At 42.3% G+C, this 26,598-nt stretch overlaps 1 protein-coding gene across 4 annotated transcripts in view; it reads left to right on the forward strand.

Annotated features, from left to right (window-relative positions):
* The window catches only part of SCAF8 (SR-related CTD associated factor 8), a 145,956-nt gene that overhangs the window by 13,321 nt on the left and 106,037 nt on the right, over nucleotides 1–26,598 (forward strand). For all 4 annotated transcript variants that reach the window (XM_060241129.1, XM_060241139.1, XM_060241121.1 and 1 more), the window contains exons 2-3: nucleotides 12,252–12,335; nucleotides 21,947–21,991. In XM_060241129.1, coding sequence (XP_060097112.1) covers nucleotides 12,252–12,335; nucleotides 21,947–21,991 — 129 coding nt within the window. The remainder of the gene's footprint in view (nucleotides 1–12,251; nucleotides 12,336–21,946; nucleotides 21,992–26,598) is intronic.

Here is a 26,598-nt window from a genome sequence, read left to right on the forward strand (position 1 = left end):
TTAATTACATAGTATGCATTTGTAAGAGGAAGCATGTAAAGAGAATCCATAGACAAACCTAAGGTGATTATTTTCCTCTCTATGCAGGAAATCCATTTGGACGAGGAGGATTCAGACAGCATTTGATATAAATAACACCCACAGTTGGTGGAATAGTGCACATGTTGCCAATATTTTATTGATATAAACCATGCTCTAGTTTCTAACATATTGAGGCCTGTTTCTAGACAAAGAGTGGCATATGAGACACAGCATGGTAGGCTCCTGATTTTCCTAGCAAATTTGGACTGAACTCTTTCAATATCGGACTCAAAGGCACTAATCCAAGTTGGAATGCCAAACAATAACTGCGGGATTACTTTGACCTAATAGATTTTTAAAGCCGCTGGGACAAACTGGTTGCCTCTATTAAAGAAAAACTGGGAAATGGCTGATGCAGTAATGGCTGCTAAGTTAATGGCAGATTTATGGTGACATGTCCAGGACATATTTGTAACTAAAATGGAGACCTAGGTATTTAAAATGCCTGACCTGTTCTTTTTCTTTCACATCGAATAGCCATTTGTAGATTTTACAAGACTTAGCAAAAACCAGAATCTTAGATTTTTCATAATTCAGATGCAGTTTGTTTTCTTAAAAAACTGAGACACCTATTCAACAGTCGTCTAAGCCCAAACCTCGTACGAGAAAGGAGTACTGTGTCATCTGCGTATAGCAAAATGGGTACGTGCATAGAGCCCAATTTTAGGAGGTGGCAATCTACTTATGTTAGTACAGGAGCCAAATCATTGAGAAATAGATTGAATAAAAAAGGAGCAAGTATGCATCCTTGTTTAACTCCTTTATTGAAGGGAATTTTAGACGTCAGTTCCCCAGTAGTTGATGTTTTGATTTGGCAAGTGGTGGAGGAATGTAGAGTTATGATTAGTTTGAGAAGTCTCTTATCAATGCCCAGTTGATGGAGTTTAATCCATAGTCCTTCTCTGTCTATATAGTTGAATGCCCCTTTAAGGTCCAAAAAAGCTGCATAAAGTTTGGAATTCTCAGGGGTAGTATATTTGTCAGCCAGGTGTGCTAAAGTGATAAAATGATCTACAGTAGATTTACCCTTACTAAACCCAATTTGTTCAGGACCTAAGACTCTTTGCTGGGACATCCAAGAAGTTAATTTAGTTAATAGATGCTTGGCGTATAGTTTGCCTATAATGGAAAGAAGGCTGATTGGCCTGTAATTAGAAGGAATTGTACAGTCACCTTTCTTGTAGAGTGGGACTACAATTGCATTTCGCCAAGCATCAGCAATAAGGCCCATTTGATTATTCATGGTAAAAAGGGAAGCAAGAGGGATAGAGCACCATTCTGGATTTAACTTTTAAGAGCTCTGGGGAAATCAAATCAGGGCCAGTAGCTTTCGCAGTTTTCAGGTAGTTGATTAATTCTATTACTTCGTCTGGTGTCACAGGTGACCAAGCTGGTAAATCCTTATCATAAAAATCACACGGCTTAATGGTACAATCTTGGTTTTGCTGAAATAAGTCTGAGAAATATTGAAACCATGCACTTGATGGAATCACAGACATGGGGAGAGGCCCCACACATTCAGACCCTGAGGTTATAGCCCAGAACTTCTTAGAATTGTTTAGAATAGGGGCTTGGTATAGTTGATCCCACTGATAGTGCAAATTCTCTAATTTTTTCTTTGTCATGCTCTCCCTTAGCTGTTTTTTTTACCTGGATGTACTCTAAAAGAAAAGAAGGCTTGTTAGAGATTCAGAATTGGCTATAGATATTACTTAATTGAGTTTTTAATACTTTGCAGTCTTCAGTGAACCAAGAGTTAATGCCCCATTGCTGTTCTTTGTGGAATGATTAAGTTTTATACTGAGTTACTGAGAAAAATGGAAAATCAGAGTATTGTAAGTTGAAATCTTTGGTGTGGGATCCATGCTAGCAATTATAGAGTCTCTTAAGATCAGAAAAGTTGAAGTAGTTGAGGTGCCACCTTTATAGAATGGTCATTCCATACAATTTTGGGACTAATAATAATAATAATTTTTAATTTATATCCCACCCTCCCCACCGAAGCAGGCTCAGGGCGGCTAGCTGGAAAATTCCCAGTTGTGCCCACAGGAATGAGTGGCACAATATTTGCATTGCGAAAGACCCGTGTAGGAAAAATCCCTTTTGACTTTAGGTAAGCTTTTTCCTTAAAAATTAAGTTAGGTAAGGTTGAACTGTTAAATGATAAAAGGACCCTTTGAGTTGGAAATAGGCTATGTAGCAGTTCTACCGACCTTAATTTTTTTTAATTGATTTTTATCCAGCCTGAACCGCTCTGAGACTCTGATTCAGAGAGAAGGGTGAGGTATAAATCTGTGGTTGTTGTCTTCTCATGGGATGGACTTTTCTTGTAATATTGTAAATTTGTACTTCTTTATAATGTGTACAAAAGATTCATATGACTCTTTAAAAAGTTTTACTAAACATTGTAAGCCAGTATATCATGGTTTTTGTCTCACCTGGAGATTGGCAACAGTGGTTCTCTAGGAGGAAATACTTGTCTGAGGTCTCACCCTTTCCAGGCTCCACCCCTCAAATCTCCAGGAATTCCCTAACCTGGAGTTGGCAACTCTGTCTTCTTCCCAGCCAACCTTATCTTGGCCCTCTGACTTCAGCTTTCCATCTCCTCTCCCCTTCCTGGAGTCTTTACTTAGGAAAAGGATAGTCTTTCTCCACAGTGAGGACCAAAGCAGCTCACATCATTCTCCTGTCCACTTTTTGATCTGCACAAGGAAGTAAAGTAAAATTTTATTTGTATCCCGCCCTCCCCCGCCAAGCAGGCTCAGGGCAGCTACAACAAACCTGTGAGGTAGATTAGGCCGAAAGTCTGTGAATGGTCCAAAATCACCCAGTCAGCTTCCATAGCAAGAACCTGGCAGACCCTGCTCTGGAGCACTAACTCCTATGCTACACTGTCTGTCATAGAAGGGTGCTGCTGAACAATAGCAAAAAGCCAGGCCTAGTGTAGACAGCCTCCAGGTGGAGCCTGAAGATCTCCTGGTATTACAACTGAACTCTAGACGACAGATCTCTCTCCCCCTGGAGAAAATAATTGCTTTGGAAAGTGGACTGTATGGCATTACATTCAGCTGAGGCATCTCCCATCCCCAAACTGTGGCTTCCGTAGACTCCACCACAAAATCTCCAGGAATTTCCCACAAGTCTGGAGCTGGCAACCCTAGTCAGTACTTGCTCCAATGGGTTCTCTTTCAAAAACCAAAATAGGCCTGGAAAGCCCCCCCCCCCCCCCACGTTTTACTGACAGAACCAAGTTTGGTTGCCTAGCAGCTTCCCCAGTGGCCTAATCTCATCTTTCCTGGGGCTGGAGAGTGGGGTTGCTTTTTGAGTAACATGTGGCTCAGCTAAAGGGAAGGTAGGTGAGTTGTTCCTAATACAGTTAGGCTTTTATGTATGTATAGGACTATATGTACGGTTTTAAGATATTTTGTGTTTGCATTACATTCAGATTACATTAAACCTAGCTAGTTTAAAAGAGACATGAAACTTTAAATATATATGCTGATGATATTACACTATCAACAAATGACCCAGTTCTTTAAAACACGTTTTAACCCGCTGGTCTCAGGATATCATCTAAACCAGGGGTGTCAAATTCATTTGTTACCTGAAATAAATGGGACTTTGTGGGACCTGGCCATGTCTGTCATAAAATGTAATGCCAGGTAGTAGAGATATAAACTTTAGAAAGGACACAGACAAACACAATTAAAGATATTAAGCAGCTATTCCATTGGGCAGATGTTAAAACTAATATTTGTCTGCAAACCTGTTGTTTCTTGAGTTTGTTGAACCCTAGATTTTTACTGTGGTTGGTCCAAAACCTTCCCCTTCGCCCTTAAAAATATAAACTAAAACTATAAATGGTCTGAGCCTAGAACCCAAGAGAAAAACATGGAATGGCTAAGCATTGCAAGCTTCTCTCCCCCTCCCCCCCCCCCCCCCCGGTCTACTTAAAGAGGTAGTGGTTCTCCAGTGTGTCAGGTTTTTGGTTGTTGTTTTTTTTTTAACTGTGTGGTTTGAGGTAATAATTTTGATTGTCCTCTTCAGCAGTTGTTCAGCTATTATTCCAGGGTAGCATCACAATAAGCAGGGGTGTGTTAAAACTAATATTTATCTGCAGAACTGGAGTTCCTTGAGTTTGTGTTTTAACAGTGGCTAGTTACAAGCCTTTTCCCTGCTCTTAAAATTGCCTGCCTAAATTGGAAAGGTGGAGGAATAGTGGGATTTTGCAAATCAATTTTTATAATAAAAAGAAGCACAAAGATCACAGCAGACGGACCCATCCAACCCCTACCTGTGAGGAGGACTATGGGGACTGGGAGTGATGGCTGGGAAGTTTGGCTGCTCTGCCCTCTGTTTCCTGCTCTCAGAGGTAGCCCTGCCTTGTGCTCTTTGCACTCAGAGTTAGCCCCATCCTCTGTTCTCAAGCTCAGAACAGCAAGGATGGGGAGGGGAGAGAAAAGACAGCCCCCCTTGCTGAGTCAGTTTAAAGGCCTGGATGGGCCAGAGGTTTGACACCCCTGATTCTAAACAAAGCTAAAACTGAGATCTTGCCTTATTGCAAAGTTCATCCGAGCTGTTAAAAATAATTGCATAAAATTATGGACACTAATAAGATATGTCTGCATGGAGCATCTTACATGTTTGCTGGTTAGAGAAACTAAATTGTTTAAAGAAAAAAACTACTTCAAAAATAATGTATTTGTTTGAAAATGTGCCTATAAACATCCCAGTTAAGACCAAGTTGTTTTTTTTAGGGGAGGGGGAGCTTTATATAGGTTCCAGTGGGAAAAAACTAGAATGGCTATGTCTACCTTACTATGACAAAAGCAAGATGGGGGTCTGATGTTTTCAAATCTTGTTAGGCATTATCAGGCATATAATTAAAATCTTTGTACAAAAGGCTTCATAAACACTGTGGTTTGTCTTAGAACAGGAATATTCAAGGATATTTGGGTTATGTAAGGAAAGGAGGGGGAAGATTGACAAAGAAGGGGAGGGGTGAGAAAAATGGGCAAGATTGTTAGAGAAGGGGGAAGAGGGAAGGAAGTAAATTGGGGAAAGATGCACCTATCTTGCAAGTTTCTTGCAGGTCCCAGCTTGTTAGTTTAAAAAAACAATTCAAGTAGAAAAATTGGAGGAATGTCACACGCATAAATTCTCATAGAGATTTACATTTTTGCAAACTTTGAAGCCATGGGGAATTTTTTTAGACAAAAATGACATGCTATTTAAATTTCTTATTAAACCTAAATTTGTTTTACCACTTTAGGAATACATTATGCATATCATCTTGGATTATTTGAAGCCTATCAGCTTTAGAAACATTGTCTTGGTTTTGTTCAAACAAAATTGCAAGTATACTACTCAATACTGTGAGAACTAAAAGTGTACATATATTTTAGTTTTTACCTTCTGGGGATTTGCAACTCCACAACTGTGGGTCTTTTGTATTTTTTGCATCCCATATCTTGACTATTATCCTTTAGCAAGTTTATAGCAGTTACTCTTCTTTGGGGAGAGAGGTGAAAAAATAGGGAAGGTTTTGGGGGGAGGAGATTACAGGTGTTGGCGTTGGTATCTGTATCAAAGTCTCCATTATTATTGCATAAATTGTGCAAAACATTCCGTTTGAAAATCAGATGACATACATTTACTTCTAACTAACAAAATGCCCTTAATTATGTATTACTCTACCACTAAATTTAAATATCTAATTAAAGGTTGTCAGTTTTTTTGGTCAATACTTTACATTAGTAAAAGGTTGAGCACAGTTGATTCTACATTTGCAGAGTATTGTAAAGTTTTAACAGCTATTCTTTTTTATTAGAAAGTATCTGCATCTTCCAAAGTCTAGGGGAAATACTTATTGCCACCTAATCGCCTCTTCAGCATTGTCCCTAACCCATCTGTCACAGAATAAATTGTCAATTGAATTGCTATAATTTCTTTTGAAATGACAAATTGTATTGTTTCAATCAGTCAGACATATGTGACCTTACTGGAATAAAACATCATTTTCAAACATCATTTTCATATGTGTAATCATTCAAAGTTTAAGGTAGAATATATGTAGTTCTATCCATTTTTCTGTAATTTTCCGTATAATTACTAACTGATCATTCTGTTGCTTCTTAGCCCATGCTGGTATACATTATTTTCCTAAAAAACACTTAGAATCCTCCCCCCTGATTTTTTCCTTGTCCACAAGTTTTCTGAGACTATGGGATTTGCAGAATATTTAATATAATCAGGACTTAAAAAAAATAGCAGGAACTTATTTGCATATTAGGCCACACCCCATGGTGCCAACCAGCTGGAATTGTGTTCTTGTGCTTTCCCGCTTAAAAAAAGTCCTGAGTATAATGAATGGATTTGAATGAAACTGGATTACTATTTGGTATTTGAATTGGTAGGAAAGTGTTTGCACAAATTGTATGAAATATACATTTGCATTTATCATGAGTTATATATGTATTGGTAAAACTGGATAAAATACATGCTACAAACTAATTATATGATATCAGTAATTTGGGTAATAATGGGCTAGTAGAGAAAATGCTTGTAAAGAGTCAAGAAACTGAAGAATTACCACTTTGAAAATGTGAAAATATTTCTAAATAATTGCAATAAATACAAAAAACTGGAGGCAAGTTAACAGCTAAAAAGAAATCTTACTCCATAAGTGCTTTGTAATTCTGAGCTCTTTTAAAGCCTTTTATTAATGGAAGTTATCACAAGCTATGGCTATTTAGAATCCTTTGGATGAATTTGTGGCTAGGCAGAACAGTCTAAGCAGCATGAAATACGTCCCATGAATAGATGTTAGAAGTGGGGACCTGCAAGGAACTTGCAGGGGGACCCATCCCACTTTCCCCCACTACTCTCATTCGTTCTGTCTGTTTCTGTCTCTGTTTTTTCCCCATCTCAGGTATGGGATTCCTTCTCCCACCTGGCTACTGTCCTTTCTTCTGTCTGTTTCTATCTTTTCCATTTCAGCCATGGCTACTGTCATTCCTTCTTTGCTATGCTGCTACTATCATTCCTTCTCTCCTTCCTCTCATCCTAACCACCTTCCTACCTCCATTGCCTTCCAGAGTTCGTGTGTTTGTGTGTCACTCTCCCAGCTCACTCTCCACCAGTACCTGTTGTTCTCTGGAGGGCTACTGTCTTCCTGGATTTTCTTTTTTTTTTTTTAAATGTATTTTTAATATTTTATGGGGGTACAGAATTTTTAAAAAGGTTTAAGGGAAATAATAGCAAAAAAAATTTTTTTTTGCAAATTTTAAAGGGCAAACATACAGAAATATAAGACATGAAAAGTCATAATAGATTGCTATAACTATATAGACGTACTGCTGTTTCCACATAATATATTTTCATTATTTCCTGTCTTGAAGACTGTGAAGGAAAACAAATGGGAAAGAAAAAATAGAGTTCTTTTGATTTTGTATATAGTTTAAAGATAACAATGTTTAATAATAAAGAAAAGATAGAAGGTAGTATTCCATATGAAAATTAATATTTGTATAAAAATTGGATATATGACTATTAAGCATGAAAACTGATTATTAACAATTACTGCAATGCTTACTATAATTATATGATTTTTTGGTTCTTTTATCAATTTAAAGTTCATAAATATTATATCTCCTCTTACAGCTTTATCTATAATAGGTATAAAAAGTTCTCCAATTGTTCTCAAATTCACTATTCGATATATGATTAATGAATTTTGCCATAACAGCATAATCTTCCAGAGCCAGTTTGGTGTGGAGAGCCAGTTTGGTGTAGTGGTTAAGTGTGTGGACTCTTATCTGGGAGAACCGGTTTTGATTCCCCACTCCTCCACTTGCACCGGCTAGCATGGCCTTGGGTCAGCCATAGCTCTGGCAGAGGTTGTCCTTGAAAGGGCAGCTGCTGTGAGAGCCCTCTCCAGCCCCACCCACCTCACAGGGTGTCTGTTGTGGGGGAGGAAGTTAAAGGAGATTGTGAGCCGCTCTGAGACTCTTCGGAGTGGAGGGCGGGATATAAATCCAATATCATCATCTTCTTCTTCTTCCATTTTATCTTTCCAGTTCTCAACATTTGGGCAAACATTGGTTTTCTACTTAGTTGTGAATACTACTCACACTGCAGTTAACATGTATTTAAATAATAAACATGTCGATTATCTATATTCACTGGTAGGATATCCAATTATATGATCTCAGGTTTCATGGCAATCAAATTTTTCTGATTTTCAGTATGAATTTCTTTCCAAAATTTGCTGATCATTTATTTATTTATTTATTTTCCCAGGGAAAATAAGTTGTTTTATTATATTATACATACAACATATAACATAGCCAAACATACATACTCAGAGGATTCAACATACCCACCACCATTTACAAAGGAACGTATAGATAACTTTCTAACACTTATATCTTATTCTATCTATTCAAATCTTAAATGTTCCACCCATTCGTACACCGATTTCCAAGTATCATTACATTCCGTAATATTACCATCTCTCAACCTCGTGGTTTAGAGATCCATTTCTACAGTCTCCATTAATTTAACTATAAACTCATTCCTATTTGGAATATTATAGGTCTTCCAATATCTGGCGTACAGACTTCTGGCAATAGTTAGTATATGGAGCAGAACTTTTTTTTCCGATTTGGACACATCAATTTTACAGACATTTAATAAGTAAAGTTCGGGTAGATGGGGGATTTGTTTTTTTAATATCTTTTGAATCCATATGGACACCTGAATCCAATATTTCTTTGCCCTATCACAGAGCCACCATATGTGGAAGAGAGAACCTTTTGTTTTGTTACACTTCCAACACTTATTTGAAACCTCTGGATATGCTCTGGACAGTTTATCTGGGGTATAATACCAGCGATAAATCAATTTGTACAAATTTTCTTTAAATAAAGCAGATTTCGTTAATTTCAGATTTTCTTTCCAAATCTTTTCCCATTCGGTAATTTCAATAGTGTATCCGAAATCTTTCATCCATCGCACCCAGGCTTCTTTTACCACTTCATCCTGCATTTTATATTCTAGTAACCAGTTATAAATTCTAGAGACTAATTTCCGATCTGACTCAAAATAAATTGCATCAAATTCATTTACCCTGTTCGAGAAGCCTTTTTCTTTATCGGATTTATACCTGGATCTTATTTGTACCTTTAACCACCAGTCTAACTTAGAATATTCCTCAATTTTTAATTCTCCTTTCGAGTCTAATAAACATTCATATGTATAGCTTTCCTCCCAAAAGTAAAGATTTGGGTGTAAAGCCGCTTCCACCGGCAAAAGCCATTTAGGTGTATATCTATATATCAACATTTTTATTTCCCACCAAGCTTTAAAAAGCGCTCTTCTTATTTCATGTCTGAGAAATTTGCTATCCTTTGCTGGAGGGCTATACCAAAAGTAAGAGTGCCATCCTCTTGTCAAGTCTGCCCCTTCCAAAATTAACACTTTTTTATTTTTTAATAGTAGCCAATCTCTCACCCAAGTCAAGGCACACGCTTTGTAATACATCTGCCAGTTCGGAAGCGCAAATCCTCCTCTTAGCTTAGAATCTTGCATAACCTTTAATTTGATCCTTGGTTTTTTATTCTGCCAAATGAATTTTGTCACTAATTTGTTAAGTTGTTGGAAAAAGCTCTGGGGAATTGAGATTGGAATCATTTGAAACAGAAATAATACCCTAGGTAGGATGTTCATTTTTACCGAGGCGACTCTTCCTAATAACGAGATTTGCATATCGCACCACCTTTCTAAATCAGCTCTTATATCTTTTAATATTTTTTCCTAGTTATCTCTTAATAAAGTTTTCAAATCCGCAGTTAGGTGAATGCCAAGATATCTAACTGTCTTCTCGTAGGGAAATCCTGATTTTGTTGCCAATTCCGCAATCTGATCTTTTGTCATATTTTTAGTAATAAATTTAGTTTTCTGATAATTTACTTTAAACCCCGCCACTTCCCTGTATTGTTCTAATCTTCTTTTAAAATTTTCAATCGAATTGTTAGGATCTTCAAGGGTAAGCAAAACATCATCTGCGAACGCTTGTGTTTTATAAAGTTCTTTTTTCACTTTAACTCCCGTGATCTCCTGATCTTCTCTTATCACATTTAAGAAAGGTTCTAATGATAATACGAAGAGCAAAGGAGAAAGCAGACAGCCTTGCCTCGTTCTAATCTTATCTGTTTCAAAACGGATCCATTAATATTAATCCTTGCTTTTTGGGTAGTATATATAGTCTTTATTACTTTCACAAATCCATCTCCACATCCAATTGACTTTAAGATAAATTTCCAATTTACATAATACACCAGTACCTTTAAATAGTTGTAACCAAATATAATTCGCCCCTTTAAGACTCCAGTTCTTACTTCACCTGACCCCTCCTTCTTCTTCCCAGCAAGCTCAAGCAAGTATTATACAACCAGAGCCTCCTCCATTTTCTCTTGAAAATAGCTCATCTAAGTCCAGAGTGTTGAACTCATTTATTAAACGTCTTATGTCTTAAGGTCCAAACCACGTCTCAAGAACAAAATTTCTTCCTGTAGTATTTCCAAACCCCTCTTCAAGAAGCAGACAGCTGCAGCAGAGAAACTGCTGCTAAAAACTGTCTCCTCCTCCTCTTCAGACTCAGTCCTTGCTTTCCTCTTTTGACGTCACAGTCTTGCACTTTCCCCTTCTTTGCCCCTTTCTTCACTCTTCTTCTTCTTCTCCCTCTCCTTCTCCCTTCTCTCTTCTCACGCTTTATTAAAAGTTTAGATTTTGTCCATTCAAACTCAGTCAATGGATAACTCCCCCCCCTCCTTCCACTTCTTCTTCCCTCAGCCCCCAATCACTTCCATTCAGTCCTTCAACGACTTCCATTCAATCCTTCAACGACTTTCCTGTCCCCTCTTTCTTTTATCTCTGTCTCTCACCACCTCTCGACCGTCTCTTTAGCACATCCAAGCCTTCCGTTTTATTCTCCGTCACTCAGTCTCGCCCAATAAACTCCACACCACCATGCACCTCGTCTCCTTCCTCTCCGCCATTCTCTCCGCTCTCCCCATCTGCCGCTCCTCCACGCCAACTTCTCCGTCGATCACCAGTAAGTGTTTCCTTTGTTTTTGTTTTTTCTCCGCCACTCTTCTGAATATGGGTAGCTTTTTGAGTGATAGATAGTCGCTTAAATCTTCTTACGTCCCTTAATCCGGCAGCCCAGTTGGTGCTATAAGCACTTGCAGCCGCGGCCCAGAGATAAGCAGAGCTCGGAGAAAGAGGCTTCCGCCGCTCTCCCCGTGTCTCCACTCGCTCTCCTGGCTTTGGGGTGTCTTCCGACACTCCTTTAAGGGGCACCCCCAAATGCGGGCCCCCTCTAAGACCTGCAAACTCAGAGCGTCTCCACTAGCTATGGGAATCCGCTCCGTTCACTGCGCCATCTTCCAGTCCTCCCCCCCCCCCCCCAAATTTGCTGATCTTTTATAGGACCACTACATATGGCAAAAAGTGCTGTCAGTTTTGTTGAACTTCCAACACATTCTTTTTTAATTTTGTCATAATAAACATTTGTTGATGACATTATAGGTGAGATTGGCAGGCTAATTTTTAAGTAAACTGTCTCTGATTACATGACCTTTCATTGCATTTCTGTTGTTTTTCCTTTTTATTAAATCCAAAGATGGCTGTGTAAACCTTCAGTCAAATCCACTGCTTCCAATTTCATCAGTCTTTAATTCGAAATGGTTGCAAACTTTTTCAGCAGTCCCTCTTGCTCCCCTCTCCTGCTTCTCAACGCAAACCCCACAAGCCTCCAGAACTACAGGGAGGGTCATGGATAGGGATGGGCATGAACCTCCAGTTTGTGAACCACGAACCATTGATGTTCATCACGAAATGAGGTTCATGCCCATCCCTAGTCCAAACACGGCTTTCATTTCAGGTGTTTGTCTTGGCACTTAAAAGCCAAATGGTTTTCCTTGATTTGTATGATGCTGCTCTTTCAGTCCAGGAATGTAGTATTGATTATCTCTTATCCTCTCCAAGCATTAAGGAGACAAATCCCTTTTAAATGTGAAAAAATGTAGACAAGTTCCAAACTTTATAAAACTTACAGGCAAAATTTATTTCCATCTTTGTTTACAAACGCCTGTTTTTTCTTTCAGTTGTACTCGCTGAATGACTACAAACCTCCAATTTCGAAAGCTAAAATGACACAAATTACCAAGGCAGCAATCAAGGCTATAAAGGTACTCTACACTGATAACAATGCATAAAACTGCTAAAATATATGCATATAATAATTTGGTGTTCTGATGATGACAAACGTATTTTTATTTCTGAGCACAGCAAAGTTGCTTTAAAATGTGAAGTTTTGTAAGTCACACAAGCAGCCCAGGTGTTCTGTTTGTGTACTTTGGTTCTTTAGTTAAATTTCACTGGCTGTAATTGGTAAAATATCTTGGCCATTTTGGCTATAGTGTAGTTCCGTGCATGGTATTGGATGATGTTCAATATGCACTGAGCACTGATTAAGAAGTAGATTTTCTAGACACAGTTGTTTGGGAATTTGACTTAAGTTTTTTTACAATATATTGCAAAGGCTGCTGATAGATTATTCTTTTTTTGGCTGATGGCTCGCTAATAGTCTAGGATGTTTTATCACTAAAAGTCTTATCTAAAGGAAACTAAACCCTGTATTTTTGATGCTTGGGGATGTGGGGTTCATGTTAACAGTGTCTTTACCGAGGAGATGCTGAAGCTAAACATCTGGAACAGGAAGTTTCCTGACTTTATGACAAAGGTCTGTTCTTATCAACTAATTAATAAGTGACATAGTTGAGGTTTGTTGCCTTCCAGCCTTACTACACACTCTGTTTCTAACTGAAGTTAAATCCTTAGGGGTTTTGGTAGTTATGTGGTATCTTAAATTGATGAACAGCATGATGGGACATGACTACAGCTAGCTTCATATAAATAATGATGTTATGCATAAAATTTGTAATTGCCTACTTGACTAGCTACCTGTGGCAAATAAAAATTGTGATGGTACAAGGCACATCTTGAGCACATGTGTCAGTTGCTGAGTAGTAATTGACTTTACTCTGGTACAGTATAGGGTGAATATAAGCTATGTAGTTAACTCTTCAGAAGAGAAGCATGCCCCCATAACTATTTTGGGATTTGTTCCAACATTGTGAACTTAAGCATGTATGAACTTGGATAGCTTTACAGATTCACTGCTAGTTTGGGTTCCTCCCTCTGTGGCAGAGAGGAATTTGGGGGTGGAGTGGAGAAAAATGTGTGTCCTGTTTGATACCTTTTAAAAGTTATTAATTCCAAGCTGGCTCATAGACAGTGCCCATATCCAGGATCCTACTGCCAGGATACCTTGCTCACATGTTGTCATAAGGTGCACACCAGTTAGGAATTTAAAGGTCTGGAAAACATCCTCTTTAAATCACTGACCTGTTGCACTGCTGATTGATGGTATGGGGGGAAGAGCTAGGGGCACCATCTATACTTCTACCAGTTGGGTGGTGCTCATAGCCAGGAGTACCCTGGGACCTGCTACCTGATCATTCTCCCTACTGGCGGACTGTGAAAGAACAGTCCCTGTTTGCTTAACCAGCAACCCCAATTCCCTAATGATGCTAATTAAGACATCTTCTCTGGGGAGCAAACACCTTCTGTGAATGTCTGGAGCTGAGGGGGGGGGGGAATACCATCCACTCAGTTCTTCTTTGACCACCTCCTTACCTGCACCTTGTTGTGACTTCTTTCGCTCAGAGCTGTTTCAGCCTTCTGAAGTTCTTTCAGTTTTGTTTTCCAGTCTATTTCTTTGTACTTAAAAAAAATCCCTTTTACTTATTTTGCACCCATTTTTTCCCTGAGGAGGTCTAGGGAAGGGGCAACGTTTTTCAAGCACTGTTGCCATTGTAAATCTAAACGTCTGTCAAAAGATGGATATGACCTGTGTCTCCTTTGTTTAGGGGGAAATCATTGTGTTGATTCCTGTTTCCACTGCGCTTGCCTAACAAAACAGGCACACAAAAATCAAGGCACCCGACTCTGGAGTCATTTGTTGGAGCTTTTACTAAGACTGATTATGTCTCAGTCCTCAAACTCCCTGACCTTGCCGCCTCCCTTGCAACTGAGGGGAGATTCAGCAGTGTTGGATCTGCTTCCTCACATCTAAGAAGCGAAGATCTGAGGATTCCATCAAAGGGGTGTTCTCCCCAGAAAAATAAGTCTAATCGAAGAAATCAAACTCAGGCTTGAGTTTGAAGATGGTACCAAGAACCCCCTGGTTGGTTCCTCAGTTCTTACAGAGCAGATGCAAACACTTTCTGATATGTCGCTCCTGTCAGTTGCTCATTTCAACTATAGTGCCTTCAGAGTTTTTGATACAGCAACTGGTGCATCTGGTACCATCAGAATCACCCTCCAGTAATTAGCATTAGGCACTCCACCGCAGCAGCTATTGTTAATCAAAGAATTCCAACCCAACTTTCCTGTTCTTGATCTCAGAGCCATCAGCATCACCATCGCTCTCAATCAGCTGCACTTGATCATTGCAGTACTCCACACCTCCATCTTATTTATCTGCTCACAGCACCGTCAGTACTATGCCCACCATGAATCCCCTTGGTCCTGTGGATCTTTGAGGTCCAAGGTTCCCGCCACATCAGTACCATGACTACTATCAATGCTGTTCAAGATCTCCCCAGTATGCTTGTTGTAACTGCTCATCAGTACCATGAACATCAACATGGTTAACGCAGTTCCTCGGTTTGGGATCAACAGTTCCTACTGACGCAGTTTTGGGACAGTAAGAACATAAGAGAAGCCATGTTGGATCAGGCCAATAGTCCACCCAGTCCAACACTCTGTGTCACACAGTGGCCATATATATACACATTCACACACACAAACACACACACACACTGTGGCTAATAGCCACTGATGGACCTCTGCTCCATATTTTTATCTAACCCCCTCTTGAAGCTGGCTATGCTTCTAGCCGCCACCACCTCCTGTGGCAGTGAATTCCTCATGTTAATCACTCTTTGGGTGAAGAAGTACTTCCTTTTATCCGTTTTAACCTGACTGCTCAGCAGTTTCATCAGATGCCCACAAGTTCTTGTATTGTGAGAAAGGGAAAAAAGTACTTCTTTCTCTACTTTCTCCATCCCATGCATAATCTTATAAACCTCTATCATGTCACTCTGCAGTCGACACTTCTCCAAGCTAAAAAGCCCCAAGCGTTTTAACCTTTCTTCATAAGGAAAGTGTTCCAAACCTTTAATCATTCTAGTTGACCTTTTCTGCACTTTTTCCAATGCTATAATATCCTTTTTGTGGTGCGGTGACCAAAATTGCACACAGTATTCCAAATGAGACTGCACCATCAATTTATACAGGGGCATTATGATACTGGCTGATTTGTTTTCAATTCCCTTCCTAATAATTCCCAGCATGGCGTTGGCCTTTTTTATTGCAATCACACACTGTCTTGACATTTTCAGTGAGTTATCTACCACTACCCCAAGATCTCACTCTTGGTCAGTCGCTGCTAGTTCACACCCCATTAATTTGTATTTGTAGCTGTAATTCTTGGTCCCAATGTGCATTACTTTGCACTTGGCCACATTGAGCCTCATCTGCCACGTTGACACCCACTCACCCAGCCTCAACAGATCCCTTTGGAGTTCCTCACAATCCTCTCTGGTTCTCACCACCCTGAACAATTTAGTGTCATCTGCAAACTTGGCCACTTCACTGCTTACTCCCAACTCCAAATCATTTATGTGTCAGGGTTTGATTCCATTCCAACTCAAGAGAGATGCTTCACCTTTGGCTGGCCATTCTAACACTGATACTGATGCTTTTGAGACTGACAAGATCAGTAACACGTATCCTGATCCCGACTTGGCTCATCCAATAGCCTCATTGCTTTCTGAGGGCTCTAAATGAGCTGCTTAAATGTTTGGCTAAGGTTTTGCAAATCCCTCTGTCCAGTGACACTGCTGCAGTTACTGATGTAGTCCCCCAGATTGACCTACTTTCATTGCATCTTGAGGCACTTAAAGAGACTTGGTCCAACCCATCATCCATCTCACCAACTTCTAGAAAATACAAATCTCTGTACAGAATTCCATAATTTTTTTTTAAAAAAGATTTCACATCCGCCTCTGAACTCTATTACCATTCAGCTGCTAAAACCAAACAATCTTGTCACTCTGCTCCCATCTGACAGAGAATGAGACAAGATAGGCACCTTGGCATGAAAGATATATTCTGTCACATCATCACTGGCCAAGATGCTTAGCTACCTGCCATATTTCTCTACTTACAACCATCATTTGGCTGCACAGTTCTTGCTGTATCTTCAGGAATTACCTTCCGCTTCACAGCAGTGTCCTTCTTGGTATCAGAAACTGGGAATGTGTCCAAGCAGCAAATCACCACATTAAGGTATGCTGTTGTGACTTCTTGATAGTCCTTTGTTATCTCCATTGCATTACACAGGCATGCCTGGCTATGTTCCAGTGCCTTGCAGCCAGATACCAAGATAAAAATTGGAGTGAGACACTTCCAGTACATTTTGGCTTCAGTGGATTTTGGCTTCAGTGGATGACAGCAGAAAAGGGGCAAAGCGACTGGGTGTATCTACTAACACAACTTAGTGTTCTTCCAAACCCCACGAATGGTGTCCCTTATATGGCAAGCAACGACGATTACCTAGATCTTCTGATGACCGAAATCAGTATACTCTAAACAGTCTTACCAAGCCAGAGCAAAAACCCAGCCTTCCAAGAAGCATGACCAACAAAGCAAGCTGTTGGACTTCCCAAGTGAGCAAAAAGTTGCTTTACCATCTCCCATCACACATATAACTTCACACTCCTTGGTCCTCACCATCATTGGGGTGGGGTATACCATAGAGTTTCATTCTCTAACCCCATTCTACACTGCCAGTCAATATTTATTAAGGTCAGAGACCAACACGAGTTCACAGTATTTCCACACTTCGTACCGACATCCCCATTTCCCTTTCTAATTGACAATATAAACACTTCGTTCACAAAAGGGGCCATTTGAACTTCCACATAGTTAACATAGTCTAGGTTTTAACTCTCAGTACTTCCTGGTCCTGAAACTGAATGGGGGCAAATGACCAGTTCTAGATAGGAGACACCTCAATTGTTACATCCAGTACAGAAAATTTTGAATGGTAACCCTGCGAGCCATCCTTCCTTTTCTTCCAGAACTGACTTGGTTAGCATCAGTCAGTCAACACAGTGCTTATTTCCACACAACAATCAGGCCAAACATCACCAATATCTTAGATTCATTGTGGGCATTTGATTTTAATTTTACTCTGCATAGATGACTGGCTAGTCATTGCCCAAACCTCTCATCAACAGGTGGCAGATGTGACTGTGATTCTCCGAATTCTTGCTCTCTTAGGCCTCTGCACCAATCTAACACAATCCTTTTTAACTTCTTCACATACTCTCCAATTTATCAGTACACAGATTTCTATCACTGATCAATAGGCATTTCTGCCTTGAGTCAGGGCAGATACCTCTGAGCATTGATTTCCCAATTTTCAGCATAATCCAAATCAATCTACATGAACAGTAAAATGCCTCCTGGGATTAATGGCCGTGACTACCTTTGTTGTACAGTCCTTCGTCCCATCTCTCAAAAATCATTCCATTCAGGTTGCCTCCCACAATACAACCATGGCCTGTTACATCAACAAGAGTGGAATTGTTTCCAAAAGACTCTGTGTTCAAGCACTAGATCAGGGGAAGGGAACATTGGCTCTCCAGATATTTTTTTGCCTACAACTCCCATCAGCCCCAGCCAGCATGGCCAAAGACTGAGGTTGATGGGAGTGGTAGGCAAAAGACATCTGGAGAGCCAAGGTTCCCTACCCCTGCACTAGATCTTTGGCACTGTTGCATAGCCCACGGCTTTCACATAAAAGCTGTACACATTGTAGGCATTCACAATTCACAAGCCAATTTTCTCTGCAGGGCATTTTCTGTGGATCATGAGTGGTCCATCAATATGACATACCTCATTCCAGTTTTCATTAAGTTTAGTTTTCCAAAAATAGATGCCCTTGCAACCAGAGAGAACACTAAGTGCCTTTGGTTCTACAGCTGGGGAACACCATTCACAGGTTCATCAGGAGATGCCTTCCTGTATCAGTGGATTGGTCATCTTCTGTACATGTTTCCTCCTTTTTCTCTGGTTCTTTGTACCATTCAGAAGGTAGTCCAGAATCACTCTACCTGCAGGATCACCCGCGTAGAGGGTGTCTGCTTCCTAGAGAGGAGGGAAAAGGCAGCCTTGGCTCCCACTCCTACTCCAACTCTCACGGGACCTATCATCATTTCTCTCGGGCACCAGACTTACTGTCTCAACAAAATGGGGGCAGTCTACCACTGCAATCCAGATCTGTTCAGACTGACTGCATGGAAGATCTCCCTATGATTTTTCTTCCTGAGGTGGAACATGTACTGTTGAATGCAAAACCCCCCCATCTGCATGTAGAACCCATACTTCTAAATGGCAGTGGTTTACAGCCTTCGCTTCAAGCTGCAACCTTGATCCTCACACAGCTATACTTGCTGAAGTTATGCATTACCTGTTCTCTCTTGCTGACCTGAGTGTTCCATCATTAAAGGTTCGCTTGGCAGCAATTCGAGGGTTGTACCCTATTTCCTCACAATTTCTCTAAAACTTTCCTTAAAGGAATTCAGCGTCTCTTTCCTCCAGTTAAACCAATTGTTCCAGCCTGGAGTCTCTCTCTGGTGTTGTCCCAGCTCATGGGAAAACCTTTTGAACTTTGGGCTTTTACCTCATTGCATCTCTTATCATGGAAGGCAGCTTTCCTAGTAGCCATCACACCCGCTAAATGGACCAGTGACATCTGTGCACTCAGGTGTGATCTCCCTTATATGATTTTTTACAAAGGAAAAGTAGTTCTGCATCTGGATCCATCATTTTTGCCCAAGGTTATATTGTTATTTCACCTTTCACAACCAATTGTACTGCCTGCTTTCTTTCAGAATCTATCTAATGATGGGCAAAGGACATTGCATACACTTGCATACTGGTGCGTAGGGCTCTGTCTTACCACTTGGCACGGACAAAACCCTTTCACAAGGATCCTAACTTATTTGTTGCTAAATGGAAACTCATGTAATCTACCTAACATTTTGCAAAGTGGCTTACCTCAACAATATCGCTGTGTTATAAACTTGCACATCAACCCTTACTTGAAAGTCTAAGTGAACACTCCACCAGAGCGGTCTCTGCATCTTCTGTCTTTCTGAGTGGCATTTCCATGGAGGACATCTGCTATGCTGCAACGTGGGCCTCTTAATATTCATAGTACACTATGCCCTTGATGTTAAAGCACATCAGGATGCATCCTTTGGGCAGTTGGTGCTGTAAGCCATCTTTCGTTGACATACACGCTGCTGAACTTCTTAGGTACACCTTAGTAGATATAATGTGATGTTAATAACATGCTTTTTCTTTCCAGCACCTGCCATCCTGCTGCTACTTGTTAATCACCCATGTGTGAGACTGCACAGTGACTAAAGATTAAACAGGTTGCTTGCCTGTAACGTATGATCTTTGAGTGGTCACCTGTACAGTCACACATGCCCACCCATCCTTTTCCACTGCTGGCATCTCTCGTTTACTTACCTTAGTTGATAGGGCTTACTGGTGGCTGTTAGAAGGAACTGAGTGGATGACACTTTTCCCCCTCAGCTCCAGACACGCGCAGGGGGTGTCTGCTCCCCAGAGAGGAGGGGAAAGGATGCCAAAAATTGATCAAGGCTAGCTCTATTATCTTTTTGAGGTCAGGTCCTGCACAGGCGTGGAACCCATGTGTGTGACTGTACAGGTGACCACTCAAAGATCATACGTTACAGGCAAGCAACCTGTTCCTCTTCTTATATTTTTATGTGATTTGTAAATCTGGACCAGATTTTCTGGGAAGTGAGAGAACCGAAAAGTCATAGTAGGAAGGAGTATATTACTATTGTGTATTATTTTTATTGTTTGTAATGGCTGTTGGCCCTGTGCAATAAAACTGAACTATTGCAGAATTAAAGAAAGGGAGGGGGAAGGGTTAATAAAAAAGAGCACAAAGGGAGCAGCTGCAGTTCAGGAACCACACACTATATCATGGCTATAGGCACCTGTCATCCTCTCTGTTCCTTGTTACCTAACTGAATGCTTAGGTTGCCAAAGGGAGGGAGGGGGCAAACAAGAGAATGTGCAGTGCCTTTTAGATGATTTGATGCTGTTACTTTTTCACTGTCTAAACCAGGGGTATCAAACATGCGGCCTGGGGGCCGAATGAGGCCCCTGGAGGGCTCCCATCAGGCCCCTAAGCAACTGGCTGTCATCTGCTTCCTTCTCCCTCTCTCTTTCTCCTTTCTGCATCACAGCTTGCTTTGCCAGGCTTGCTCAGTTGCACAGGAGCTACAGAGCAAAACGTTTATATTCTCTGTTGGCTGAGGCGCTTCCCTTGGAGAGAAGGGGGGGAAGGCAGAGCTTGCTTTGCCAGACTCTCTCAGTGACCCAGTACAACTACTGACCCAAGCCTCTCTTCCTTCTATTGGGTGAGGCTTTTCCCCCTCCTAGTCACCTGAGGAAGGAAGGAAAGAGCCAGAGCTTCCTTTGCCCAGTTCCCTGGATCCCGTGGGAGAAATACAAAGAAAGCACCTTTAAGACCAAAGAGCGCTAAAGTTTTAAGCATGTTTTAAGTTTAAAAAAACCCTTTAATTGTGTTTGTTTATGTTCTTTATAAGGTCTATATCTCTGCTACCGAATCTTAAATAGGAACACACAGGGCACGGCCCGACAAGGTCTCATTTATGTCAGATCCGGCCCTCATAACAAATGAGTTTGACACCTCTGGTCTAAACAGTCTTGCATTGTGTGTGGTTTTACTTAAAAAGCTGTATGGTGTTTTCAGGACATCTTTTCTTTGGTTAAAACTGCTACTTACTTATGCAGTTTTGAGCAGCTGCACTGTGGTGCCTCAAGAAATGTTAGCCTGTATGCAAACATTATGTAATATTCTAAAACATTATGGCCTGAAAGGAGCATTTGACAGCTTACTGACTTTTGTATGCCCCCGTAAGTTTGCCTGCTGTCCTATGCCTTTTTGATTTTATTAATTTATTTCGTGGATTTGATTTTATTATGTCTGACATCACTAGTTGGCCAGAGGAGCCAAATGGTCAGAGGCTTTGGCAATAGATATGAGACATCTAGCATGAAAGCAAAGTGAAGGGAGGATGCTTTTTGAGGACCCAAGACATTCCTGTCCAAAAAGAGAATATTTCTCTCTCTGTCAGTACGTGCTCTGCCACATCACTTAACTGTTAGGTGGTCAGTGCTAAACAGGTAAAAATATTTATAATTGTGCAGCCTCACTTACTCACAAGGTGCCTGTTGTGAAAAGAGGAAGGCGAAAAGCAGGGTATGAAAACTTACTCTTCTTCCTCCCCCCCCCCTTCCAATCCACTTTAGGTACAAGAGAGATTTGCAGTAATTCTAATAGAGGGAGAACTAAGTAGGGTATGAGATCCATGTCCAGCCCCTTTTTAAAGCACTTCCTTCAAGCAGCCTGTTCTATTGGCTGGATGGGAGAAGTGGGTGCAGAAAAACAATCTCCTGAATCCTGTGAGAGTTCTCTACCCATACTCAGCTGAACCAGTGAATTTACAGAGAAGTTGCCAAAATTAGAAGTGAACTCTATGTAATGATATTCTGCTGTTAAAATCTCTCTCTCTCTCTCTCTCTCTCTCTCTAGTTCTACAAGCATGTTGTACAGAGCGTTGAAAAATTCATTCAAAAGGTACGTTACCAAAGAAGTATATTATTGTTGTTTTCTATTAGAATTTTGTATATTTATAGATATTTTAAAGATATGTGAAATACGCAAGGGGTATTGATGTTAATAAAACTTACTTTAACATGAAGTTACAGATTTCTTTTTCATAAGATTTATATCCCGCCCTCCCCATAGAAGGCTCAGGGCAACTAACAACCAGTAAAAACACAACATCGAAGCATAAAATGTAAACAATCAAGAAAATACTATACCATAAAACAGACAGTTAAAATTACAATGTCGGTAACCAGTAGTGCTACTGATACTATCCAAGGACCTTATCAAGTATAGTTCTCTTGATGTTAATAAAGTAATGTTGGTCAAGATGGTCAGTTATGTGGCGACAGCTATCTCCCATTGATTGCTAAATGCAAGGTGGAATAGTTTGGTCTTACAAGCTCTATGGAACTGTGCAGGGCTCTGATCTTATCCAGTAGCACATTTCACCATGTGGGAGCTGCTACATAGAAGGCCCTGGACCTGATGGTAGTCAGCTGGGCTTCCTTCTGCCCGGGGATTGTTAGCAGATTTTGGGATCCTGAATGCAGAGCTCTCTGGGGCACATGTGAGGAAAGGTGGACCTGAAGGTAGAAAAGTCCCAGGACATACAGGACTTTAAAGGTTAACAGCAGCACCTTGAAACAAACCCAGAATGCCACAGGAGCCAATGCAGTGTTTTCAGTGCAGGTTGAATATGTTCCCGTATAAGTAGCTGTAATAGCAACCTGGCCATCACATGCTGCACCAGCTGTAGCTTCCAGATTTGAGACAAGGGCAGCCCCATGTAGAGGACATTACAGTATTCTCAGGGTGACCGTAGCATGGATCACAGTTGGCAAGTCGCTGCACTCTAGGAAGGGGGCCAATTGCCTTACTTGCCTAAGATGATGGCTTACTTAGGCAAGTAAGGCAGTTGGCTCCCTTCCTAGTTGGCTCCTTTCGACTTGGCAACTGTGATCCATGCTACTGTCACCTCAAGAGTCAGTTTGTTGTAGTGGTTAAGTGTTAAAAAAAAAAATCGGGAAAAATTGGATTTGGAATTATATGGGGCCAAAAAATTCAGAATACCGTATATTTCCGAATACCGGTACTCAAAATAGCCGCATATACGGTAGATGCGCAGCTATTTCCGAATATATGGCCCCATTATACCCTACGGCTATTGAAATCAATGGCAAAATAGGATATATTGGAAGCCGCCTGGAGGGGAGGGGGTTTGAGGGAGAGCCCCCAAATTTGCAGGGGACTCTCCCCTACAAACCCCCCAAGTCTCAAAAAGATTGGGCCGGGGGTCCCATTGCAGGGGCACCCAAAGAGGGTGCCCCTATCCCACCATTATACCGTATGGGCCATTGAAATCAGTGGCAACATAGGACATAATTAGAGGCTACTGGGAGGTAGGGGAGGTTGAGGGAGAGCCACCATACTGCAGGTAACCCACAGGGGACTCTCCTCTACAAAACCCCCAAGTCCCAAAAAGATTGGGCCAGGAGGTCCCTGTCTTTGGGCTCCTCAAAAGGCCCATTGCCACCAATGCTGGGGAAAGCCCAATTAGCCACTTCCTCTACTATAATTGCTGTGGGGAAAGTGGATCTGGCCAGAGGGGAGTTTGAGGGAGAGGCCACAAAACTGCAGGGCAGCTTCAGGGGACTCCCCCGCATGCAGCCCCCCTGGCCCAAAAAGACTGCACCCATCTGTGGGCACCCCAAAAGGAACACTGTTCCCAAAGGTGAGAAAAAACCAATTAGAGCCACTTCTCCCACTGTAATTGTCTGGGGGGCAGGGGGTTTTGAGGAGAGCCCCCCAAACTGTGCTGTGCTGTGCTTCAGGGCACTGTCCCACACAAAGCCCACAAGGCCAAAAGAAAATTGGACCAGGGGGTCTAATTCCTGGGGCACCCAAAGCCAAACCTAACTTCACACCAGAGAATCTCTATAGGACCCAAATGCACTACATCCATCTATCTACTCTATGAATCCTGCTGGCCTGGAACCAATATAAACCCAGTTGCCAATGTCACTGCCACACAAAACACAATCTGCTGAAGGTCTGCTCTGCAGACCTGGCTGCAGCAAACCCAGATGTCAGCTTTCCAGTCCTGCCCCAAACAACACGGGGAGAGCTGGCCAAGCACAACAAGCATGCTGGTTCTGGGTCTCTCACCCAGATGCCAGCTTCCCTGCCACAGAACACGCAATCTACAGATGCCAGCTCTCCAGCTCTGCCCCAAACAACACAACTCTCTAACAAGAGAAGCGGTGGACCACACCTAGCTCCACATCATTCTGTATCTGACACAAAGCAAGAAGCATTTAGACTTACCTTGAGTGATGGATGGTTGGCTGGTCCAGGCTCTTTTGCGTTACCCAGGATGCACCATGAAGAGGTGAGCCAGAGTTGCATCCCAAATGAGGAAGATCACTGGGAGGGCCTCAGATTGTGTGAGAGGAAGGGAACCATTCCTTCTCTCTCAGCTTAGCAGCAACACACCAGCTATCACTGTCCCATTAGAGGGACCTCAGCATTGGTATGGCTACTGGCTGCCTATCATCATCACTGGCACCTCCCTCTTTCTTCCTCCTGCCCCTGAAAAAAAACCCTGTGTTATCCTGGCTGGGCCTGTGGGTGCTGTGGGTTACAGTTGGAGGCTGCAATGGCCCTTTCAGTATTATTAGGCATGTGTGGATGGGTACTGGGGAAACTTGGATTGCTTTGCAGATTTTAAACCAGCATTCTCTTTTCATTTGGGGATGGATGATGGGGGGGGTGCAATGCCAATCAATTTGTGAGTGAGTTTTTGGGCTGTCTTTGGACTCTAGTCTATGTTTAGTGGGAGAGCGTTTTACAACCGCCTTCCAAGCGCGGGCCAAGAGAGGATGCAGGCACAAGTAGGTGCTCACTTCATTCACTCTCAGAGTCTGTGTTCAGGGAGCCGAACAGAGGCAAGTTGACCTTCAGGAAGACCAACTGCTCAACTGTCCAGGGTTGCAGGCGATTGCGATGTGGGCAGACAATGTCACTCATATGCGAAAAGACGCGCTCGCTCTGCACGCTTGTTGGTGGGCATGAGAGGATCACCTTTGCCACGGAGGAGAGGGCTGGCCAGACCCCCTCCTTCGTGACCCAGTAGTCCAAAGGAGACTTTCCTGCGACTCATTGGGCTCCAAAAGATAGTCCCTCACCATTGCAGCATCCATCTCCACTCTCAGGGGCCTACCGCTCCCAGAGGGGCCAACGAGCCGCCCAATGAGTGTCATTTCGGGACTCTTCATGGCGTGAGTCTGGTGGGAAATACTGCCTAGCCAGGGAGGTTGGGGATGAACAGCAGTGGAAGTGGCAGATGAGCTGCTTCCACCCCCCCCCCCCTTCCTCAGCTACCGGCACTGGGCACGCCCTGACTCTGCAGCACTTGATCTTCTGGGAGAGCTCATCTCGCCAGTGATCGAGATCATTGGCCCGCTCGGTGATCATGCCCTTAAGGTGCGGGTCTAACATGGTCACCATCATGTAGACCTTATCCTGGGTGAAAGTCTGAAAGCGGGCCTCAAGCCCTTCCTGCAGCCTAACAACCAGGGCACGCACCGCTGGAAGAACATCTGCACGGCCTTGAGCTGGCACTAGAAACGAGGCCAGGTCCTCACAGGCCATGTGGACCATGGGGACAACCAGTGCGATGCTCGCCGTGTCAGATGAGAGCATTTCTGTGTGGGTCTTGAAGGGCCCAAGAACCTCCACAGTCTGAGAAATGACCACCCAATCCTCTTGGATGAGACAGTTCTCATCCCAAAAGACCCTCGTCTCAGAGACAAAGACATCCATGGCTGCTCTCTGCTCCACCATGCGCTCCAGCATGGCACAGATGGAGTTCCAGCGTGTGCCCTGGCACGCCTGTCAGTGTCTGTTTCTCATGCAGCAGATACGAGTCCATATTGCTGCACGAGAAGTGACCCAAGATATGCCAACACTTCTGGAGCAGAAGTCAGTACTCATGGATCACGGCTAGATACCAATGATCCTGGCTTTTCTTCTGGCCCAATGCATCCTTAACCACAAGGTGGAAAAGTTGGGCCACGCAAGGAGGGTGTTGTAGGCCCTCAAGCTGGACAGCTGCCTTGATGTTGGAGCCACCGTCAGTCACCACAAAGCCCGTAGCGACGTCCCCATTGCCTACCCAGGCCTTTAACTGCCGTGAGAGGATGGCTCTGAGAGTGTACGGCGCGTCAACTGCTTTGGCGTGCAGCAAGGCTCAGCGATAGTCAGCCTGGTGGCCCTGATCCTGCCTGCCGCTACTGCCACCCCCACCCTGCAGCTCACTGTATTGCCACCAATGCGCAGTCAGGGAGAGATACCCCTCGAACGCATGTTGGGAGCTCCAGATGTCTGAGGTGAAATGAACAGTCCCCCCGGCAGCACAGGACAAATGTGCCTTCTCCAGAGATCTGGTCGCCCTGAAAACAGATGGCACAATGGTCCTGCTAATGGTGGTTCTAGCAGGAACTTTGTACCAGGGCACCAGGTAATCGAGCAACCCTAGCACCCCAGGATTCTCGACCATTGAAAGTGGAAGCCCA

This window comes from Heteronotia binoei, chromosome 1, assembly GCF_032191835.1.
Source record: "Heteronotia binoei isolate CCM8104 ecotype False Entrance Well chromosome 1, APGP_CSIRO_Hbin_v1, whole genome shotgun sequence".
Classification (NCBI taxonomy): Eukaryota; Metazoa; Chordata; class Lepidosauria; order Squamata; family Gekkonidae; genus Heteronotia; species Heteronotia binoei.